Below are 18424 nucleotides of genomic sequence, written 5' to 3' on the forward strand. Positions count from 1 at the left end.
TATTATTTACTTGTAACTTCTTTGATATTATTTTTAGATTTTTCTTTTCATCATCTTCATAGAAGATTATCGTTCTGTAGTTTTCAACTCAGAGCTAGTCGAAGGGGTAATGATTAATCAAACAAGACATTTTTGATCCCAAGATGAAAATCCCAGTTAAATATTCTACATTATTTATCAGAGTGCTGTCCTTTAAATTGCTCTAGTGTGTGTATGTCCTCTTTCTTAAGGAGATGAGAAGCTAGCATTCCCTTTGCCCTGGCTGTGGACTGTGTGCTTTTCGGTATAGGTGATGTTCTCTGATGTCACTGACCCTCCCAGGGGTGAAGTTGAAGTCCCAGGCATGGAGAGAAGCAGGGGCAATTCTCAGCCATCAAGGTGCTGCCCATCAGTGATATTTTGCAAGCTTATGGGTCTGTTTTTGGTTTTCATATGAACTGGAGGAAGGTGCTTTTTACTGCTTGGGGTCATGGTACGGGATGTCCTGCCTGTTCAGATCAGCCACTCCCTCTGCAGAGACGAGCTCCTGGACGTTCACATGGTGAGAACCACATGAACCAGGTCCATTTTACAAATGGACACAAAGTATTTCTTCCCCACAGCTATAGGGTACTGTGGGTACTTTGAGTTTTCTAGGAGTGCAACACCTCAGTACATCAAGGGAAGTTTGACCTTTGTTTTGTTCAGAACTTTGTCAAGAGTTTTTGCCCGCTTGGAAAAATCAGGTCCATGGGATTCTCCAGGCGAGAATACTGGAACGGTTTGCCATGCCCTCCAGGGGATCTTCCAGACCTGAGGATGGGACCTCTGTCTCTTACATCTCCTGCATTGACAAGTGGGTTCTTTACCACTAGCACCGCCCAGGAAGCCCAAGGTCCCAAATGCCATGGGACAACTAAACCCCCATACCACAGCTAGAGGAATCTAGTTGGCAGTGCCCTACAGGCATTTAAATCTCTACCAAGACATGCTGCCATTGGTCTTGGGTGAAGTGGAGACGTTCCCTGTGAATCTCTGTGGGCAGGCTTCTCACAGCTTCATCACAGCTACTAGAATGGTTGTGTCCAAGCATTTACATATTGAGACATGTATTTAAACAAAATTATGTTACTTTCCATTAATTTTTTTCCCCTGTGGTGGATTTTTTTCCCCCCACTGGGTGGCATGGGGGCTTAGTTGCCCCATGGCATGTGGGACCTTGGGTTTCCCAGGTGTTGCTAGTGGTAAAGAACGCACTTGCCAATGCAGGAGGCAGAAGAGACGCAGGTTCCATCACTGGACCAGGAAGATCCCCTGGAGGAGGACATGGCAAACCACTCTAGTATTCTTGCCTGGAGAGTCCCATGGATAGAGAAGCCTGGCGGGCTGCAGTCCATGGGGTCCCAAAGAGCTGGATGCAACTAAAGTGACTTAGCATGCACACACATATGTGGGATCTTCGTTCCCCAAGCAGGGATCGAACCTGCATTCCCTGCATTGGAAGGAAGATTCTTAACCACTGGACCACCAGGGAATTTCCTTTGTTGTTGTTGTTGTTATTGGCCTTACTGAGTAGCTTCTGGGATCTTAGGCCCTGACCGGGAATTGAACCCACACCCTTGGGCAGTGGAAGCACACAGTCCTAACCACTGAGCCACCAGGGAATTACTTATGTTACTATTAAGGCATGTATTATTTTTTTGTGAAATTAGATGTGGGGGTAGCCTATGTTAGAGAATTTTATTTCAATATAGTTAAAGTGTGTATTATCAAAAGAGGGGCTTTGGAGCTTGAGGAATGAGAATCAGTGTATAGTATGCTTTCAAGCACAAAAAGCACAGTTTCGAAATAATTCCCATTCTCATTGCTTATCCTTTCAATCTCCTTCACATCACTCCTCAGCCCACAAACCAAAGCATAGCTTGTCTTGATGCTATGACTACCATTCTTTCTTTTTTTTTTTCTTTTTTTAAGTCTTATTGTATTAAACAGGGGAAAACAAATGTTCTCCTCTCATGTGAGTTTATTTCTGGCCTTGGGATTGATATAATACTGAGTTTTAACTCAATTCCTCTTAGAGTTGCTGTTCCTGAGAATGCAGGTGGCCTGCTCAGACTTTCTGTCTCTCTCTTTTCTGGGAACCAGCTGAGGCCTGGGCAGAGCACCTCGCCCACCCTCCTACAGCCGGGTGCCGCCGGGTGTCTCTGGGCGCTGCTGACAGCCACCTGGGTGGGTGTCAGAGACTGGGAGGAACTTGTTGCCTGGGTAAGGAGGAGGCAGCTGGCAAGACCAGGCTGGTGGGGAGGCATCAGTCATATGAGCTGACATCCTGGTTGCTGGCTGAGCAGAGTGAAGGTTCCTGGAGGGAGTAAGCAGCAGGAGAGATTGGCAGGGACCACCCCCAACCCCCCACAAGACCCCCAAGCCCTCCTCCTGGCCCCCGGTGCCACCTGTTTCCTGAGAGTCCCCTTGTGCACATCAGAGTCAGTACCCGGAGAGCCTATTGCTCCTTACGGGCCCAGGGGAAATGAATGGCCAAGCCCACACTCCTACATATGAACTGTTGAACTCGATTTGGAAGTGATGGAAACGTAAACTTGGAATTCACGTTACAAGCCAAGTGGGCGAAGCGACCTTAACTTTAACATTTATTCTGATGTTTCTGTTTTCTAAAATAATTTGTGTATTGGCTGTGCTGGGTCTTCATTGCCGCACAGTCTCTTCTCTAGTTGCAGCGAGTGGGGGCTACTCTCTAGTGGTGGTGCGTGAGCTTCTCACGGCTGTGTCTTTTCTTGTTGCAGAGCACAGGCTCGAGCGCGTTCAGGCTACAGTAGTTGCAACACGTGGGCTCAGTAGTTGTGGTTCTTGGACTCTAGAACAGAGGCTCAGTAGTTATGGCGCACAAGCTTAGTTGCTCTACGGCATGTGGAATCTTCCTGGACCAGGGATCAAACCCCTTTCTCCTGCCCTGGCAGGTAGACTCTTCACCATTGAGCCACCAGGGAAGCCCTAACGTTTCTGATTTTAAGTTGATACCCAGGATGTTACTGAACACAGGTTTTTGCCCTTTATTGTAGTTTGGGGTTGCCAGTTACTTGGCTGACTGTGATACCTGTGGGGTCTGTACTGATGCTCAGAACTGGAAGACACTGTGTTTCCAGGGGTCTCACACCTGAAGTCCCATGTTTCCCTCAGTCCCCCACAGACATGATAGTGCAAGAAAGCAGGGGACAGTCAGTGCCCGGTATAGCCTGCCCAGGATGTCATTACTCTCCAAAAATGTGTGTTTTTAAGAGGGAGAGATGTCTGAGGCTGGGCTTGTGTGCCACACCTGACATAGTTCCTGGTGTGCTATGAGCATGCAGTGCCCATCTGACCAGGGAATGAATAAATGGAATTCATGGTCCACATGGAGGAATGGAGCCTAAGACTTGAGACATCTCTGCTCACCGTTGAGCAGAAGCTCATGTCAGCCAATTAGATGTTTAGTCACAAAGTCATGTCTGACTCTTTGTGACCCCAGGGACTGCAGCATGCCAAGCTTCTCTGTCCTTCACTATTTCCCGGAATTTGCACAAACTCACATCCATTCAGTCAGTCATGCCATCCAGTCATCTCATCCTCTCTTGTCCACTTCTCCTCCTGCCTTCAATCTTTCCCAGTATCGGGGTCTTTTCCAGTGGGTCGCCTCCTTCTCATCAGATGGCCAAAATATTGGAGCTTCAGCATCATTTCTTCCAATGAATAGTCAGGGTTGATTTCCTTTAGGATTGACTGGTTTGATCTCCTTGCTGTCCAAGGGACTCTCAAGAGGTTTCTCCAGCACCAGATGTTAGATATTTTGAATTGCTGGACCTCATACCAAATTATTAATTTCCACAGGGAATAAGGTGAGAAAAACAAGAGTGTATTTACCGGTTATAAATAAATGTCTTGACTTAAATTTGCAGCTTGGTTATTTTTCATTGTTTACAACCACATTGGCTAAGGACTCTTCTGCAGTGCATCTGAACATCTGTTCTGCAGTGGCAGAGCCTGGAGTGGGCAGAAAGCATGTGCTTGGGGTTCTGTGATAGGGATCCAGTGGTCCAACACAGTGTCAAGGGGGCAGGACTGCACTGAGGCTCTCCAAGGTGGGGAGCCCATTTTTGGCTGGGAGGGAAAGGATATATTTACTCACTTTAGCAGCTGGTGCTCAGGCCGTGGGCAGAGTGTAAGTGGGGCTATACATAGGCATTTGGCACCCAGGACAGGATGTCAGCGCGGTGCCTGTTTAAAACTGCTTTGTAAATAAGCGTTCGAATTGTACCGGCCTACACTTCTTTTTAGCCAGTTTGCTCTTCTCCCAGAACCTACATTGTTCTCATTTCTCCTCTAGTCAGAATACCAAGGGCATGCTGCTTTTCTTTACAAACAGGGATGCAGGTTCAGTTGAAATCTGAGGCTCCTGGACCCAGATCCAAGGTGGAGGATACTGTCAAGCTGGGCTTCCTCGTGCTTTGTCACCTCCAGGACAGAGCTGGTGCATTGCTAAGGGGCTGGAGAAGGAGTCAGTCACCCCAGAGATTCTGTGGATCCAGATACCAGTCACCCTCTTGCAATTTGGGCAGCAGAACAGCTCCAAGACTTCCTGTCTTGGTAGAGCTGTGTCCTCCTCTTGGATCCCAGGGTCCAGCCTTGGTGGGAACTGGATCCTGTGATGCCTCAGAGAGGATGGCAGCTGCACCCAGGGGCTCCATGCAATTAAGCAGCTCCTTTCTGATTCATAGTAAAATCTTTTGTCCTGGGATGGGCTGGGTTTGGAGAGGAAGGGCATGAAATATGTTCTGTTAGCAGGTAAGCACTTTGCCTTTGTAAGAGATAAAAGGTGGCTCTGGGAGTTTCCAGCATCTAAGTTCCAAAATTTTGTGACTATGTTGAAGAGATGACTCAGAACTCAAACTTGGCACCCGCTTTTGACATCAGCCGTGTTATTTTCTCCAGCATCCATCTGGTGCCTTGGGGCTCCAAGGCTCCTTGTGGCCATGATGTCTCTTGAGATCTTCAGGGGACTTGAGGTCACCTTCATCTTTGTGTCCCCAGAACTTAGTGCATACCTGACACAGAGTAGGTGCTGTAGAAATCGTCATCATGGATAAATGCATTGATTGTGTATCCTGTATTTAATACAACTCTTTGGAAATATTGGAGCTTTGTATTTTTAAGATAAAGGCAGACATAAAGCAAATTTGACTCTGTTGCCTAGGTAATGTACATTTTTATCTCATGGCGTCTGTGACATTGCTCTTGATTCCCTTGTACTTCTCTGTGTCTTCTCTCTAAAGAAAGAGTTCTCCTCCCCTGTGCACAGTGCCTTGGTGGTTCCAGGGTTCTCTCCTTGGTCCTGTTCTTGTCCCACTCTGCACATTCTCCCCGGGGAGCACCATCCATCCCTGTGGTTTCACGGCCATGTACATGATGATGGCTCCAAAGCCACCTTCCTGTGCAGACCTTTCTTGCACTACCAGACACCTGGGAGTGTTGCATTGGATGGTCCATGTGCATCTCAGATTCAGCTCTGGCAAAGCCAGTCTTGGGTTGCCCACTCCTGCTCCATCCTGTGCCCATCCATTCTGTCACCTGAGACATGAAAGCCACACTCTGCCTTCATGCCTTCCTTGTCTGCATATCCTTACATGAAATAGGTGTCGAAGAGGAGACCCGTGGAGTTGATCTGCACAGACTCTCTGTGTTCACTTGACTTCTGTGTGTTCATGCTATTCTGCATTCATTTGGATTCTTCTTCCTCGTTCCCTCACTGTTGCTGTGACTTCTGGCCTGTTTTTCTGCCCAAGTCCTGCCTTCCATCAATTCCTCCACCCTTGGGCTACCTTCCCCTCCCCCGCCCCCACTACCCTCCGCTGAAGACTTTGCTGAAGTGTCTGCTTTGCTCTGAACGCTGTTAGGGCCCCAGGGAGAATTAACTTCCTCCCAGAGTGGCCCTATTCAGCCCCGTGTGGCTTCTTCTCACGTCATCTCTGGTAGTTTGCTGTGCTTGTGTTTCTGTCTCCTGCCTCCGGTACCAGAAGCACATCCTGAGAGCAGGGACTGCGTCTCATCATCTTTGTATATCCAGCACCTTGCACAGTGCCTGGAAAAGAGCCTGTTGTCAGAAAGTGCATATTGAATGCGTGGATGAAGAGGTGCGTTTGTGCCGAATACAGTAGGAGTGTTGCCTGTTTTCTGTTGGTTGGTCTTCCTTACACAGAGGTGCATGTAGCAGCCTCAGTGGTGGAGGACCAGTGGTGCGTCATTGGTCTAGAGTCTGACCTTGCTTCTCATGTGCTCAGCCTGTTGGCGAGTGGACTGTTCTCTGGTGTGGTCTTAGGGGCCTGGAGAGGTGAGTTCGGCATCCCCATCTGTCGTTGCTTCCTGAAATTTGCTTGGGGATGGCTCATGCTTTTGTGATCAGCACTGCGTTATGGGGCTAACTTACTCTACAGCCAACAACAATGAAGTGTGGCTTAGACAAATTGTGGTCCTTTTCTGGGTGGGGTCAGGGTGTTGGAAGAAGTAAAAGGAAGAAGAAATAAGAGCTCTAGAATTCTGTAGACCATTAAGACATTTTCTTTAGGTCTCTTGTTGTGTAGTGATTGGTAATACCAGCCTGGATCATGGACCAGCATTTCTGTCCATGAGTTCCATCAACCTCCTAGGGCTCCCATAGCTTCTAAAGGTCTACTAGAGACCACTATCCTTGCCCTCCACATGCTGGATGGTTTGCCAGTGTCTGTCCCTGTCTTTTCTGCCTAGATCACCTCAGACAGGTATGCGATTGATGGCTTGTTATAGTTAACTGGAATCAGAAACCATCTGGTTTTGCCTACTTGAGGAGAAAGTCTAAATACAAAACTTAGAATGAAAACCTGTGTGTGGTTTTGATAGAAGCTGGTCGTTTCATCTTTCTTGAGTTTAATTTGAGAACCCCTGGAAAGAACTGTTGAAAATAGTGTACATGTATAAGTACAGATTGGAAAATCACATGCTCTGCTTAACCTTTTATATCATTTCTTAACCTTTCATATTATTTCTTAACCTTAACTCTGGAAGTTAACAAAGTTTGCTGTTCTTCTTGGGACTTTCAGTTTACATTGCAATGGTGGTTGATGCCAGAAAAAGAACAATTATGCTTGCAAATGAGCAGGTTGTGGGTTGTAATAAGACTCTACGGTGCTACATCCCTCGTTTGCCCAGGTATCCTTTACCATCACTTAGCCAAAAATAAAGGGAAGTGACCAACACTTTATATAAAGTATTTAGTGAAGTTTGCACAACAGTCAAGTTTGACAAAACCAGCCAGGCATTTAAGTGATTGTTTTGATTGGTCATTGGCCTTCTTTGACCAAACGGTAAGATGTTGCTGCTTCCATTAGCCAGGGCCCAGGTCTATTTCAGAAGCCCAGCTGTGCATATGCTAACTACCATATCACTGAGGACCATGATGTCCTGCCTTCTAGGTTTTAATTTTTTCCTTTGCTCTCTTTTTCTATCTGAGCCTTTAAGCTAGTTACTACTATTCTGTGCAGATGGCCAAACTTGCCTATGTTTTTGTCACTTTTCATGCAGATTTCAGCAATGTCCCTGATGTCACAACTGGCCTGAAAAGGAGTCAGACTGATGGCACACTGGATCAGGTTTCCCACCGGGAGAAGAAGGAGCAGACATTCAGGGTAAGACTCTGTCCCAGATCTTAAAGAAGGACGTAGCAGGCAAGTGTTAATTCCTGCCTGCATCTGAGGTGGGGGAAAAAAAGATGGAGTTATCCTACCTCTAGGTCCAATGGCCAACACACTTTTTTTTAAGAAAATAGTTTCCTTCTTTATTGAAAGTGAAGTCCTAGTAGGAACCCTTGACTCTGGCCCGACCTCCTGTATGACCTCTGACATGCCACTGAAGAGCAGGGCAAGTGTGGCCATTCATACATTAGGGTGGTTTGGCAAGGAGAATCTGTGTTCAGGTATTCTGAAGGTCACATTAAATTACTACAATTTTCCTTTACTGCTTTTATTTTGCTGAAGATTATTTTAAGGATGTTGTCTTTTTGTTGTGGTAGAATACACAAAACATACAGTTTCCTGTCGTAGCCGTTTTGAAGTGTGTGGCAGTGGCAGTAAGTGCATTCACCGTGTCTTGTAAGCCATCACCATTTCCAGATCTTTCCCATCCTGCCAGGTAGAAACGCTGTACCTCTTAGACAGTAACCGCCTATTGATCCCACCCACTGATCCCACGGTAACCCCTATTATACTTTCTCATTTGCCTGTTCTGGTTACCACATAGAAGTGTGGTCGTATATTATTTGTCCTTTTGTTTCTTCGTAATGTTTTTGGGATTCCTCCATGTGGTAGCCTGTATCGGAACATTACTCCTTTTATGACTGGTTGATATTCCATTGAATGTGTATCCTACGTTTTGTTTATCCACTCGTCTACTGATTGGATCACCCTTAGGCTGTTGTGAGTAATGCTGCAGTGACACTGCCATGCAGATACCTGTTTCAGAGCTTGTTCTCTCTTCTTTTGGGTATGCCGCTTGGAGTGGAATTGCTGGGTCATGTGGTAATTCTCTGTTTAGCTTTCTGCGGAACAGTCCAACTGTTGCGCCCAGACCGCTCTGCACCCGCTTCCCATTCCCACCAGCAATGTACGACGGCTCCTATTTTTCCACATTCTCACCAACGCTTGTCACATTCCTTTCCTGCATTTTTAACTGTTCTTAGCTCTCTGGAGAAGGCAGTGGCACCCCACTCCAGTACTCTTGCCTGGCAAATCCCATGGACAGAGGAGCCTGGTAGGCTGCGGTCCATCGGGTTATGAAGAGTCAGACACAACTGACTGACTTCACTTTCACTTTTCACTTTCGTGCGTTGGAGAAGGAAATGACAACCCATTCTAGTGTTCTTGCCTGGAGAATTCCAGGGATGGAGGAGCCTGGTGGGCTGCTGTCTATGGGGTCGCACAGAGTCGGACATGACTGAAGCGACTTAGCAGCAGCAGCAGCAACAGTCAGCTCTCCTTTCAGGAATGGTCTGTCTGACATGATGTCTTTTAGTACCGAGTCCAGTTTTAACTGACTTTGAGATTATTCATGTTTTCTCTCTCTCACTTTCATCTTAAATACAAAGCAAGAATGGAGAAAATATAAACCATCACAGGCATTTGAATAAAATGTACAGCCTGGCCACACCCCGTTGGGTTTAAACTAATGCTGCCAGGAGCTGGTCCCTTCATCATGGCCAGTGGCCCAGCCTGGGGTGGCTGGTGGCCTTGGTTGTGGGGCGAGGGATGGGGACGAGCTTGCCAGCTTCAGGGCCGATTCTAGTGGCTGCTGGCACCTGGTCCTTACCTCTCTTCCCTGTTTTGCTTTCTCACCCCCTGAATTCCTCTTCCTACCCCATTCCCTATCCACTTCCTCCAAAATCTCCCTTCTCTTTCTTCCCAATGCCTCATGCAAACCAATTACTCAACTGCTTTCACTGGTCTGGTTATACCCAGGAGGTAGTTTCTTTTACTAAACTGAAGTCATATGGATTTTTAGTCTTTCTGCTCTGTTCCAACTCCGGTTGGTTATTTACTTTTGCAAACCCAATGTTATAGCTCAGATTCGTCGTGTGTGTGTGTGTGTGTGTGTGTGTGTGTATGACGCAGTGGATCCTAGAGCATCAGATGGATGTGTTTGGCTGCACTGTCTTAAATTTAAAGAAAAATTAATTTATGCTTGGCTGTGCTGTGTCACGGTTGCAGCATGTGGGCTTTCTCTAGTTGTGGCGAGTAGGGGCTGCTCTTTATTGTGGTGCGTGGGCTTCTCTGTGCAGTGGCCTCTCGTTGCGGAGCTGGGGCTCGAGGTGCGTGGGCTTAGGTAGTTGCGGCACAGAGGCTCAGTTTTTCCATGGCACGTAGAATCTTCCCAGACCAGGGATCGAACCTGTGTCCCCTGCGTTGGCAGACAGATTCTCATCCATTGTACCTCTGGGGAAATCTCTCTCACATTTTCTAAACAAGGCAAATGCTAAGGAAACCCTCAGGAAGCTAGGCTGTCTAAGATCGTGTGCCTGGGGGCACTGGCACAGAGTGGCAGCTTGGGGTTGGGGGAGAGTCATTAATGCCGTTAGGGATAATGGTTTCCGCTCTGCTATAATCTGAGTTCCATGTTACAGTTCTTAAGGAAATGGTTTTCCAAGTTTTATGTTAAGATTCAGTCAAATAAATCTGCAGAAAGTTACCATGTTGAGGCTATTTCCATTTCTATTACTGAACAGTACTTATCATAACTAAGCAAAGGTTTATAAAATGAACATTGGGGCATCAGTTAAAATTTAGAAGAGTGAAAGATTCAGTTCAGCTTGAAATTGGAGCCCTCTGAGCTCATTTTTATTGCTAAAATGATTAAAGGATAAAGCGAAGGAATGCCAAGGAATACAGAAGAAGGAAATATTAAAAAAGAATATTAGCATGTTAAGCACTTGCTGTCAAATTCCTCTCAAGTCTAGAGCAGTTATCATCTCATCTTTTTCAAATCTGAAGATATCTACCAATAATAATGGATGTCAGTACATTTTTAAAACATTCTAGCAATTGCATTGCAGCTACTGAGTTTACATAGTCTTTGTTCCTTGGCAGAGAAGAATCTGTGCTCATCAGAAGTGATCACTGTGATGGATGGTAGTGAAAAGGAAGTTTTGAACTGAAGAATTAAAAAATAAAATTTCTGTTGCTTTTAGCCACCTAGGAAACAGTGGGTTACATCTGAAAGCAGTGCTTGTCTGTTTCTCAAATGGTGATCTGGGAGTTTGATGATGTGTGTCCAGTGTGTGATGGCCCTGGCAGTGTCCCCTGGTGCCCACAGGAGGTGGTCACTCCCCAGAGGGGAGACCTCCTTGTTTCCTGGGCTTCCCACGCTGGCCCATCAGCCCTCTCGGGGGTCATTAACTTCTGTACAGATAAGACCCTGGTTGAACCTGGGCTGTTGGGGGTATTTTACTCACCGTATACTAGATTTGAGAATAAGGAATAATTTCCCTTGAAAATCAAGCACAGCCTGGCTTGATGAAGCACAGCTGTAAGCAGGGCTTTTGACAGCCCCGCAATTTCTGCAAATGGGTTATAATTGATCGCCTTCTTTCTCCTCAAGGGCGCCTATTACTGTCACGGCTCTTTGTCTGCCCCTGCCACCCTCCCCTGTGTGGGGGCCTTCCCCCCCCCCCCGCCCCAGTATTGTTAGCAATTAGCTCACACTATTAAACAGTTTGGAGTTTGAAAGGAATAAACAGTTTCTTTGGGGGTGAAGGGGTTGAAGGAGTTTCTGGTTTGTTCTGGGAACTTGAGGTGTGTAAAGCGGTTCCCACAGAAGGGCTGCTGGTGTGGTTTGCTGCCTCTGAGCTGGCTGGGAAGATGTAGCACTGGTGGTTGGTGGTTCTACCATCTCCCTATGTGTCCTGACCTGGCACCTTTCCAGAGCCGGTGGGCTCGGGGCGTGAGGTAGAGATCCACAGCCACCCCCATCCCCTTGGCTGCCTTGGAGGAAGAGCTTGGTGACGCTAGGATGCCCTTGTGAATGTGACTTGAAAGAACAGTTTGGGATTTTTTTTTTCCCCTCTGCCTGGGGATGAGAGTGAGAGAGAACGCTTGTCATACTCACTTCCCAACAGCCGACTGTAGATGGAATCGTTGCTCCCAGAGGGAGCAGATTTCTCTGAACTTTTCCTGTCTGTGTACAGCACGTAAGTAAACTGAGGGATCTGATTCTCAGGGATGTGGATTCTGGATCCAGATGCAGGCGTGCATGGTGCATGGTTTTCTTTTCTCTGTCTTGAAAGTTGATTTTTACTCTGAAATGTTTCAAGGCTGTTAGGCAGAGAAGATAAGCCTTTCTTTCCAGAAGGATCCTGGCAGTAATCTTAAAGCACTCTTTATAGCTCAGGTTAAGAGAATTCTCACATAGTCGTTATTTGGTGGCATTATCAATTTGTCCTGTCTCTTTCCAGGGTTGCATAGGTCTCTAAATGGATGTCTGAAATAATAGTCCTGTCTTTTTGAAATATAAAGATATCAGAAAGAACTAGGGAAATTTTGAATATTTGCTCTGTAAAAGATGTTTGAAAAGAGAGAAGGATAATTTGAAGACAGTAAATAATTTTAGGCTGTGTCAAATTTTCTTGGAGCATTGTGGATACTTGTATTGGGCTTAATGCTGTGAAAGAAAACCCACAAGGGTGAAACCTGTTTTCTACAAGGTAAGCAGCATTTTTACTTTTGTTGTTCATGATTAAATAATTTTTTTCAGCTTTTTAGAAGAATTTTATGTAATCACCTAGGGCAGCTTTGGCAGTGATTATTTTTGCAGTTTGTAGGCGTTGTTTTGGTAGAACAGCGAGCTTTGAGAATCTGGAGACACAGAGCCCTGACAACTGTGTGTTGTACTCTTTGCAATTTAATCGCTTTAGTTTATATTGTGTCCTGTTTCGTTTTTCAAGGTAGAAAAACGGCGATGCACTGATGATTAGGTTTTGGTACCCGGCATGATCTTAACTTGCATTTAATATTTAATGCCTGCTCGCCCATTTAGCTTAACCTTTTGAGTTTCTCACATGATTTGCTTTTAAGAGCTTGCATCTCTAAGAAGCTAAAGGAAAAGGATTCGTGGGTCACATGATTTGTTTTCCAGCATTTTAAATTATATGTCTTCTTTACCTTTCTCTGAGTATCCTGTGTTATTTCAGAATCTCCTGGTTGTAAGATGCTTTGGTTAAAAAGTCAAGTGCAAATAGAACTTATTTATAAATAGTTTTTCCACATGGCTGCTATTCAACAGAGTAATATAATTGTGATCCTTTTTCAGAAACTAAACACACCAATGTCTAAAGGCATGCCATCTGACATAATCCCTGAAGGATGAACAGAGAGAGGTAGCATCTTTGAAGCAAAATGGTCCCTGAGAAATGAATTGGGGTCTAATTAGTGAGACAGTTATCTTTCGCAGAGATTCAGTTCCAGGTAGACAGGCAGTGGTACAATGGAAAGAACTCTTCATTTCATGGTAGGAAACTGGAATCTGTGTCCTGAGCCACCAGGCTTCACCACAGTGTACCTTGGGGCAAGGTACCCAGCCTTTCTAATAAGCCTGTGTGTCTTCATCTCTGTAAGTAAAAATAACAGTAGTCCCAAACCTGTGTTGCAGAAAGGATCATAGATGACTGGAAGCCCAGACATGAGGGATTATTGGGCGAGCAGTCCCCCTCCCCGACTGGTTTGTATATTTACATGTTCTGAATGCTTTTCCATTCTACTCATCTAATGCGAGACGTATCACCGGGCTGCCTCCCAAGTCTTCCTGAAGTTAGTGTCTGTGGTCAAAGCCTGCTGAGCTGTCCCATGAGATAAGAAAGAATGGGAAACCAAGGGCCTTGACCCTTGAGTCCTGTTTGCTCTTTGTCACCTGCATGGAGACAGATCTTGCCCATCTTTAGCTTAATTTTCTTAGGTAGTGTTTTGAATTGATGACCTTTTCTAAAGGGTTGTTCAAGTGACTGAATGAAAATGGTATATGTTAGGTTTGCCTTTATCCTTAGCAGGAGTGAGCTGTGAGTGTGAGATGCTCAGAGGGTCTCGTAAACCGTTCGCTCTTTGCAAGAGAAGCGTAGCTTCAGGGCAGAGGGAGGCGCCGAGAACACTGAGGACTCAGGCTGAGAAGGATCAAAGTTGAGCTGAGTTTCCCATCAGCCCTCAAGCGCATCATTCTGCATTTCTAACACCTGCTTCCTTTTAGCAGGCACTTGGTGGCAAGTTGGTGAACTCGTTTGAAATGACTAGGGTTCATTTTCATTGGCTTCTGCAAGGCTGTTTGATCTCTTTGTAGTTTGTTGGATTTTTTTTTGTGGGGGGAGGATTTCCCATTTTCCTAGCTTCAGGATATTAGCTCCCCACTCTTCTTGGTCTGTCCTTGATCATTCAGGCTGATATGCCTGGGAGATGCCGAGTCTCTGCTGGGAGTGGCTGGAAGGGACATTGCTGACCCCTTTGTGGCCGCGGATCATTCATACCCTCTGTCCCACCGGGTTCGATGCCACCCGCAGTGTCAAAGGAGAGAAGGCAAGGAAGAAAGGTAACCAGATCTCAGTGCCGGGGCGATGCTCGGGCACTGGGCATTGCACAGTGATGATGCCCATGAGCTGGGCAGTGTTGTGCCCAGAGCGGGCTGCTGTCTGGCCCAGTCTAGGACAGGAGGGCATGTCCAGTGGGCGAAGAGATCTCACTGGTGGTGGCCTCTCCTTTCCCCTCCCCGTGGCTGTGGGCTGGGGTCCTCAAAGGGTCCGTGTCAGGAACACATCCCTGGACAGAGCCCCTTGGCCAGTGGCAGTCACTGCTGGCTCATCTGTGGGCCACCTGGAACCAGAGACTCCTTCCAGCTGGGGGATGCCCAACCAGTGCCCAGCGGCCCAAACGCCCTGCTGGGAACCTGGGCCGGGATGGGGGGCCCACCAGATGCTGTGAGCTGGCTGGGGGGTACTTCACGACCCTGGGGCTCTGTGCTCACAAGGGAGGTGAGGCGCCACGTGCAGGCAGCAGGGTGTGTGGGGCCCCTGAAGATGTGGGTCTCAGCTCGGGGAGTCCTGGGGCCACCCCTGCTTTCCTGGTTCCATCTGTGAGTGGGGACCCTGAGCCCCAGCGGAGCTGCAGCTGCAGGGCTCCCCCACTCGCTCCCCCTCATGCCCTGGCATTGTTGAGGGCGCCTCTATGGGTGCTCTGACTCAGTTTCCCTCTGGGCCTCCCTTTGCTCCTCTGCTGTCCCCCATCTTCCCCTTCCTCCCGCCTCTGTCCCCTGCTTTCTTCCTCCCCTCCAGGCTCTCCCATTTCATCCTGTTTTTTTCTTTTTTTTTTTTTTTCTGGAAAGAGAGAAAAGGTGTCATGGTGAGGCATCTGTAGTCACACAAGGAAGAGGAGAGAGGAGGGGGCTGGGGTGGCGGTGGCTGAATCACCCGCGGGCGGGCCTGCCAGGCGGATGTGGCTCTGGATCCACGGGCTGACAGGGTGATGACACATGCGGCCTCACATTGCGGGGTGATGACTCACAGGAGAGCGACTTGAAGACCCCCCAGGGCCCAGCCACCCGGGGTTGACCCTGACAACAGAGGCCGCAGGGACGGGCAGCCTGGTCTTAGGCTGATGACCGACCAGCCACCCTGGATTCTGGTCCGGGCGCCTCCTTCCGTCTCCTCCCCTTTGGAACAGCAGGGCCGTGATTTTGCTCCCGTGTTCTCCACAGTGAGATTGCAGAGGGCTGTGTTGGTCCTTCCGAGGCAGACAGAGTAGCCTGCCGGCCACCCCCACCTCGGGAGTGGACAGGGCCCTCGGCCTGCTCCTCGAGGTCTTTCCCTTGATCCTGGCTCCTGGACAAGTCCAGGAGGGCTGCAACAAGTTCCCTGTGTTTGTGCTTGTTGAGGAGGGGCCGTGCGCTTTTGGATATGGTCGTGGGAGAAGTTGTAGCAATTGTTGCCTCCCTGAAGCTCGTCCTCCTTGGTGTTTAGCTACTTTTCTCCATCTTTACTTTCTTTCTCGGCCTCCCAGATTGGACAAGGACTTATGAAGACTTGAGTATAGCTTTGCTGTTTGGAGAGAAGGGAGGGAGTCTGAATTTCTCAGGCCAACCCCTAACCTCCATAAACACCGCTAGTAGGTTCTTAGCGGAAGCCTCCTGGACGTGGGGTGGTCTCACACTGAAGTCCCTTTGTCCTCAGTCCAGTCATCTCATGCCTGCGTCTGTGCAGCTGAGGGGCTGGTCTGTCCGTCTTGGCGGCCCATCCTGGCTCCGGGCGTCTGTAGTCCCTGACACTCATCCTGGTCTGTCTTTCTGTCCAAACATGTGATCTAAAGCGGTCTTCTACTTGACAGCCTTTTCTTCTTGTGAAGACAGAAAGCTGCTTAAAAGAAAAAGACATTTTAGAAGAATCCACTTAGACTGAATACTGGGGACTTGCGGTCTTGCACACAGTTATTGATGTTATTTAAGGTAATGGTAAGTGAAGGTGGGGCGTCGTCAGAGACTTTATTCCCGTATCCGCTCTAGGCTTTCCCTCTCTTACTTTGTTTAGGAAATTATTTAGAGCAGACCATTGGAGAATCTGCTGAAAGCTATAGACACTTAGAAAATTGCATCATAGAAAAATGCATATCATACAGATACGTATGTAAAAAGTCACCCATGATTCCAGGGAGCTCCTTGATCTTACGACATTTATCTGTGGATTCCCTGCTTAGGAACTGATGAACTCTGGGTTTGTGATTCCATTTATTGATTTATTTGGGGTTTTCTCGGCTGCTTGGGCTCTCCTCTAGTTACAGCAAGAGGAGGCTACTCTTCATTGTGGGGCGTGGGCTTCTCACTCCAGTGGCTGCTGTTGCTGTGGAGCACCAGCTCTAGGGTGCTCCGGCTTCACTAGTTGCGGCCCATGGCCTTAATTGTCCCACAGCAAGTGGAGTCTTCCCAGACCAGGGATCGAACCTATGTCTCCTGCATGGCAGCTACCAGGAAGCCCTGAGGCATCTAGCTTGTTGACTTAATACGGTGAACTTTACGGAATCAAACATCAAGTACCTGCAATAAGACAAGCACTGTCTCTGTGTCGTCAAGTGGCACTTGAACTTTGTTTTTATCTTCAAGCCTGATGGGTGGTGTGGGGTTGGCTCTCAGTGCTCTAGTCTTTCAATGTGTTAAGTGACTGAGGCGCATCAGATGAATGACCACCCCTCCCTGGGCGGCACGCATTGCTAGGTTGAGATGAGGAGACCACGTTGATGGTGGTGGGTGGATGCTGCTAGATGCCCACCAGCTGTAACGTTGTGTGCTGGGTGTCGGAGCATTTAAAAAAAGTTTTATTTTCTGTAATTAGTGGGGGAAAAAAGTGACGTTGAGGGGGGACAAGCATGTAAATTTTGATTCCAAAGCAGAATTGTGTGAAACTCATTTTTGTAAAATGAACAGCTGTCTTGAGGGGCTGGGAGGCAGTGGTTTACATGCTGAGTTTGGGGGGGGATCGGGTAGCTCAGCCCGGCCACTTCTGCATCAGCAGGGGAGCTGGTCGCAACTGCTGCGTTCTCCTTCCCTTTCTTTTGAAGGAATAACAGCCGCAGTTGTCATCTAATTTTGACTGGCCACTGTTTGGGCACAGGGGATCTTTATCCATCTTATCTTTAATATATCCCAGGAATGGGGTATCATCACACTGCTTTTTCACCCCTTTACTAAATCTCCTTCACAAAGGTGCTCTCAGCTGTTAGCTCTTGTTGAGAGCTCTGAGCTAGTCCTTTTCTTGTTCTGTGTACGTGGAGATGGTGGTTGGATGAACACTCTGATTGTGCTGGGTCAGGGACAGTGTATTTGAGTCTCAGTGCTTTTTTGTGTCTTTCATCACTCATAGCAGATTTCTCACCTTTTGATAAAAGTCCCAGCCCCACGTTGTCACCTCTTTCACTCTAAAGAAAAAAAAAAAAAGTTCTGAGAAATTGTTTCGAATCATTTGGCAATTTCCCCCATGCTCTCTTCTTCGAGAAGATTTCTTTGCTATGTCCTTGGGGCTGTGCAGCTGAAGGCGTGGAGGTCAGGGGCTGGGGAGGGACTCTGCCCGGGAGCCCTTCACACAAGCATATGTTTGTGTCTTTGGCATCTTCCATCCCAGGTTCCTAACTGCTGCGAACAAAGATGGGATTATTAATTTTGTAAACCAGCCTCCTGCTGTTCTTGATAATAGCATGAGGAACATGGCAGCAGAAAATGTACGTGTCATATAAGATGTTAACGTCAGGGGAAAGGGAATGAAAGATACACAGAAACTCTGTCCTTGACAACTCTTTTGTAAATCTCATGCGTGTTGTTGTTTAGTCTCTAGTTGGGTCTTACTCTTTGTGACCCCGTGGTCCTCTGTCCACGAGATTTCCCAGGCAAGTATACTGGAGTGGGTCACCATTTCCTTCTCCAGAGGATCTTCCTGGCCTAGGGATTGAACCTGCTTCTCCTAAACTGGCAGGTGGGTTCTTTAGTACTGAGTCACCAGGGAAGCCCAAATCTCACATTATTTCAAAATGAAAATATATTAAATGTCAAAAAAATATATTTGTCCCTAATAGAGGAGCCAGGAGAAAACTGGAGGTATGTTTTTACACGGGCCCTCGGTTCTTTCTGTCCTTTCTCCCTCTCGTTCTTTTGTACATCGCCACCTCCTTCCCCCTCTTCTTATTTGTTCAGCCTCCAGTGCCTCCCTCGGTCCCATGACTCACTTTCCTTCACACCCTCAACTCCTTGACTGTCACCTAAGTTGTCTAGTGTTTGCAGAAGACAGATGTCAGATGAGGAAACTCTTTGAGCAATTGCTTAGCAAGTCCTGGCCTGGCATTGCACAGGCTGGGGGTTTCAG

At 47.4% G+C, this 18424-nt stretch overlaps 1 protein-coding gene across 6 annotated transcripts in view; it reads left to right on the plus strand.

The window, feature by feature from the left end:
* Nucleotides 1-18424, plus strand: part of TIAM2 (TIAM Rac1 associated GEF 2) — a 240326-nt gene that overhangs the window by 183164 nt on the left and 38738 nt on the right. For 4 of the 6 annotated variants that reach the window (XM_060419854.1, XM_015097499.3, XM_042253662.2 and 1 more), the window contains one exon: nt 7585-7688. In XM_060419854.1, coding sequence (XP_060275837.1) covers nt 7585-7688 — 104 coding nt within the window. Of the gene's footprint in view, nt 1-6039; nt 6359-7584; nt 7689-11653; nt 11738-18424 lie in introns of those variants that run through there. The other 2 variants (XM_027972600.2, XM_042253663.1) reach the window with 2 other exon arrangements.

The sequence above is a fragment of the Ovis aries genome, chromosome 8, assembly GCF_016772045.2.
Source record: "Ovis aries strain OAR_USU_Benz2616 breed Rambouillet chromosome 8, ARS-UI_Ramb_v3.0, whole genome shotgun sequence".
In the NCBI taxonomy this organism is placed as follows: Eukaryota; Metazoa; Chordata; class Mammalia; order Artiodactyla; family Bovidae; genus Ovis; species Ovis aries.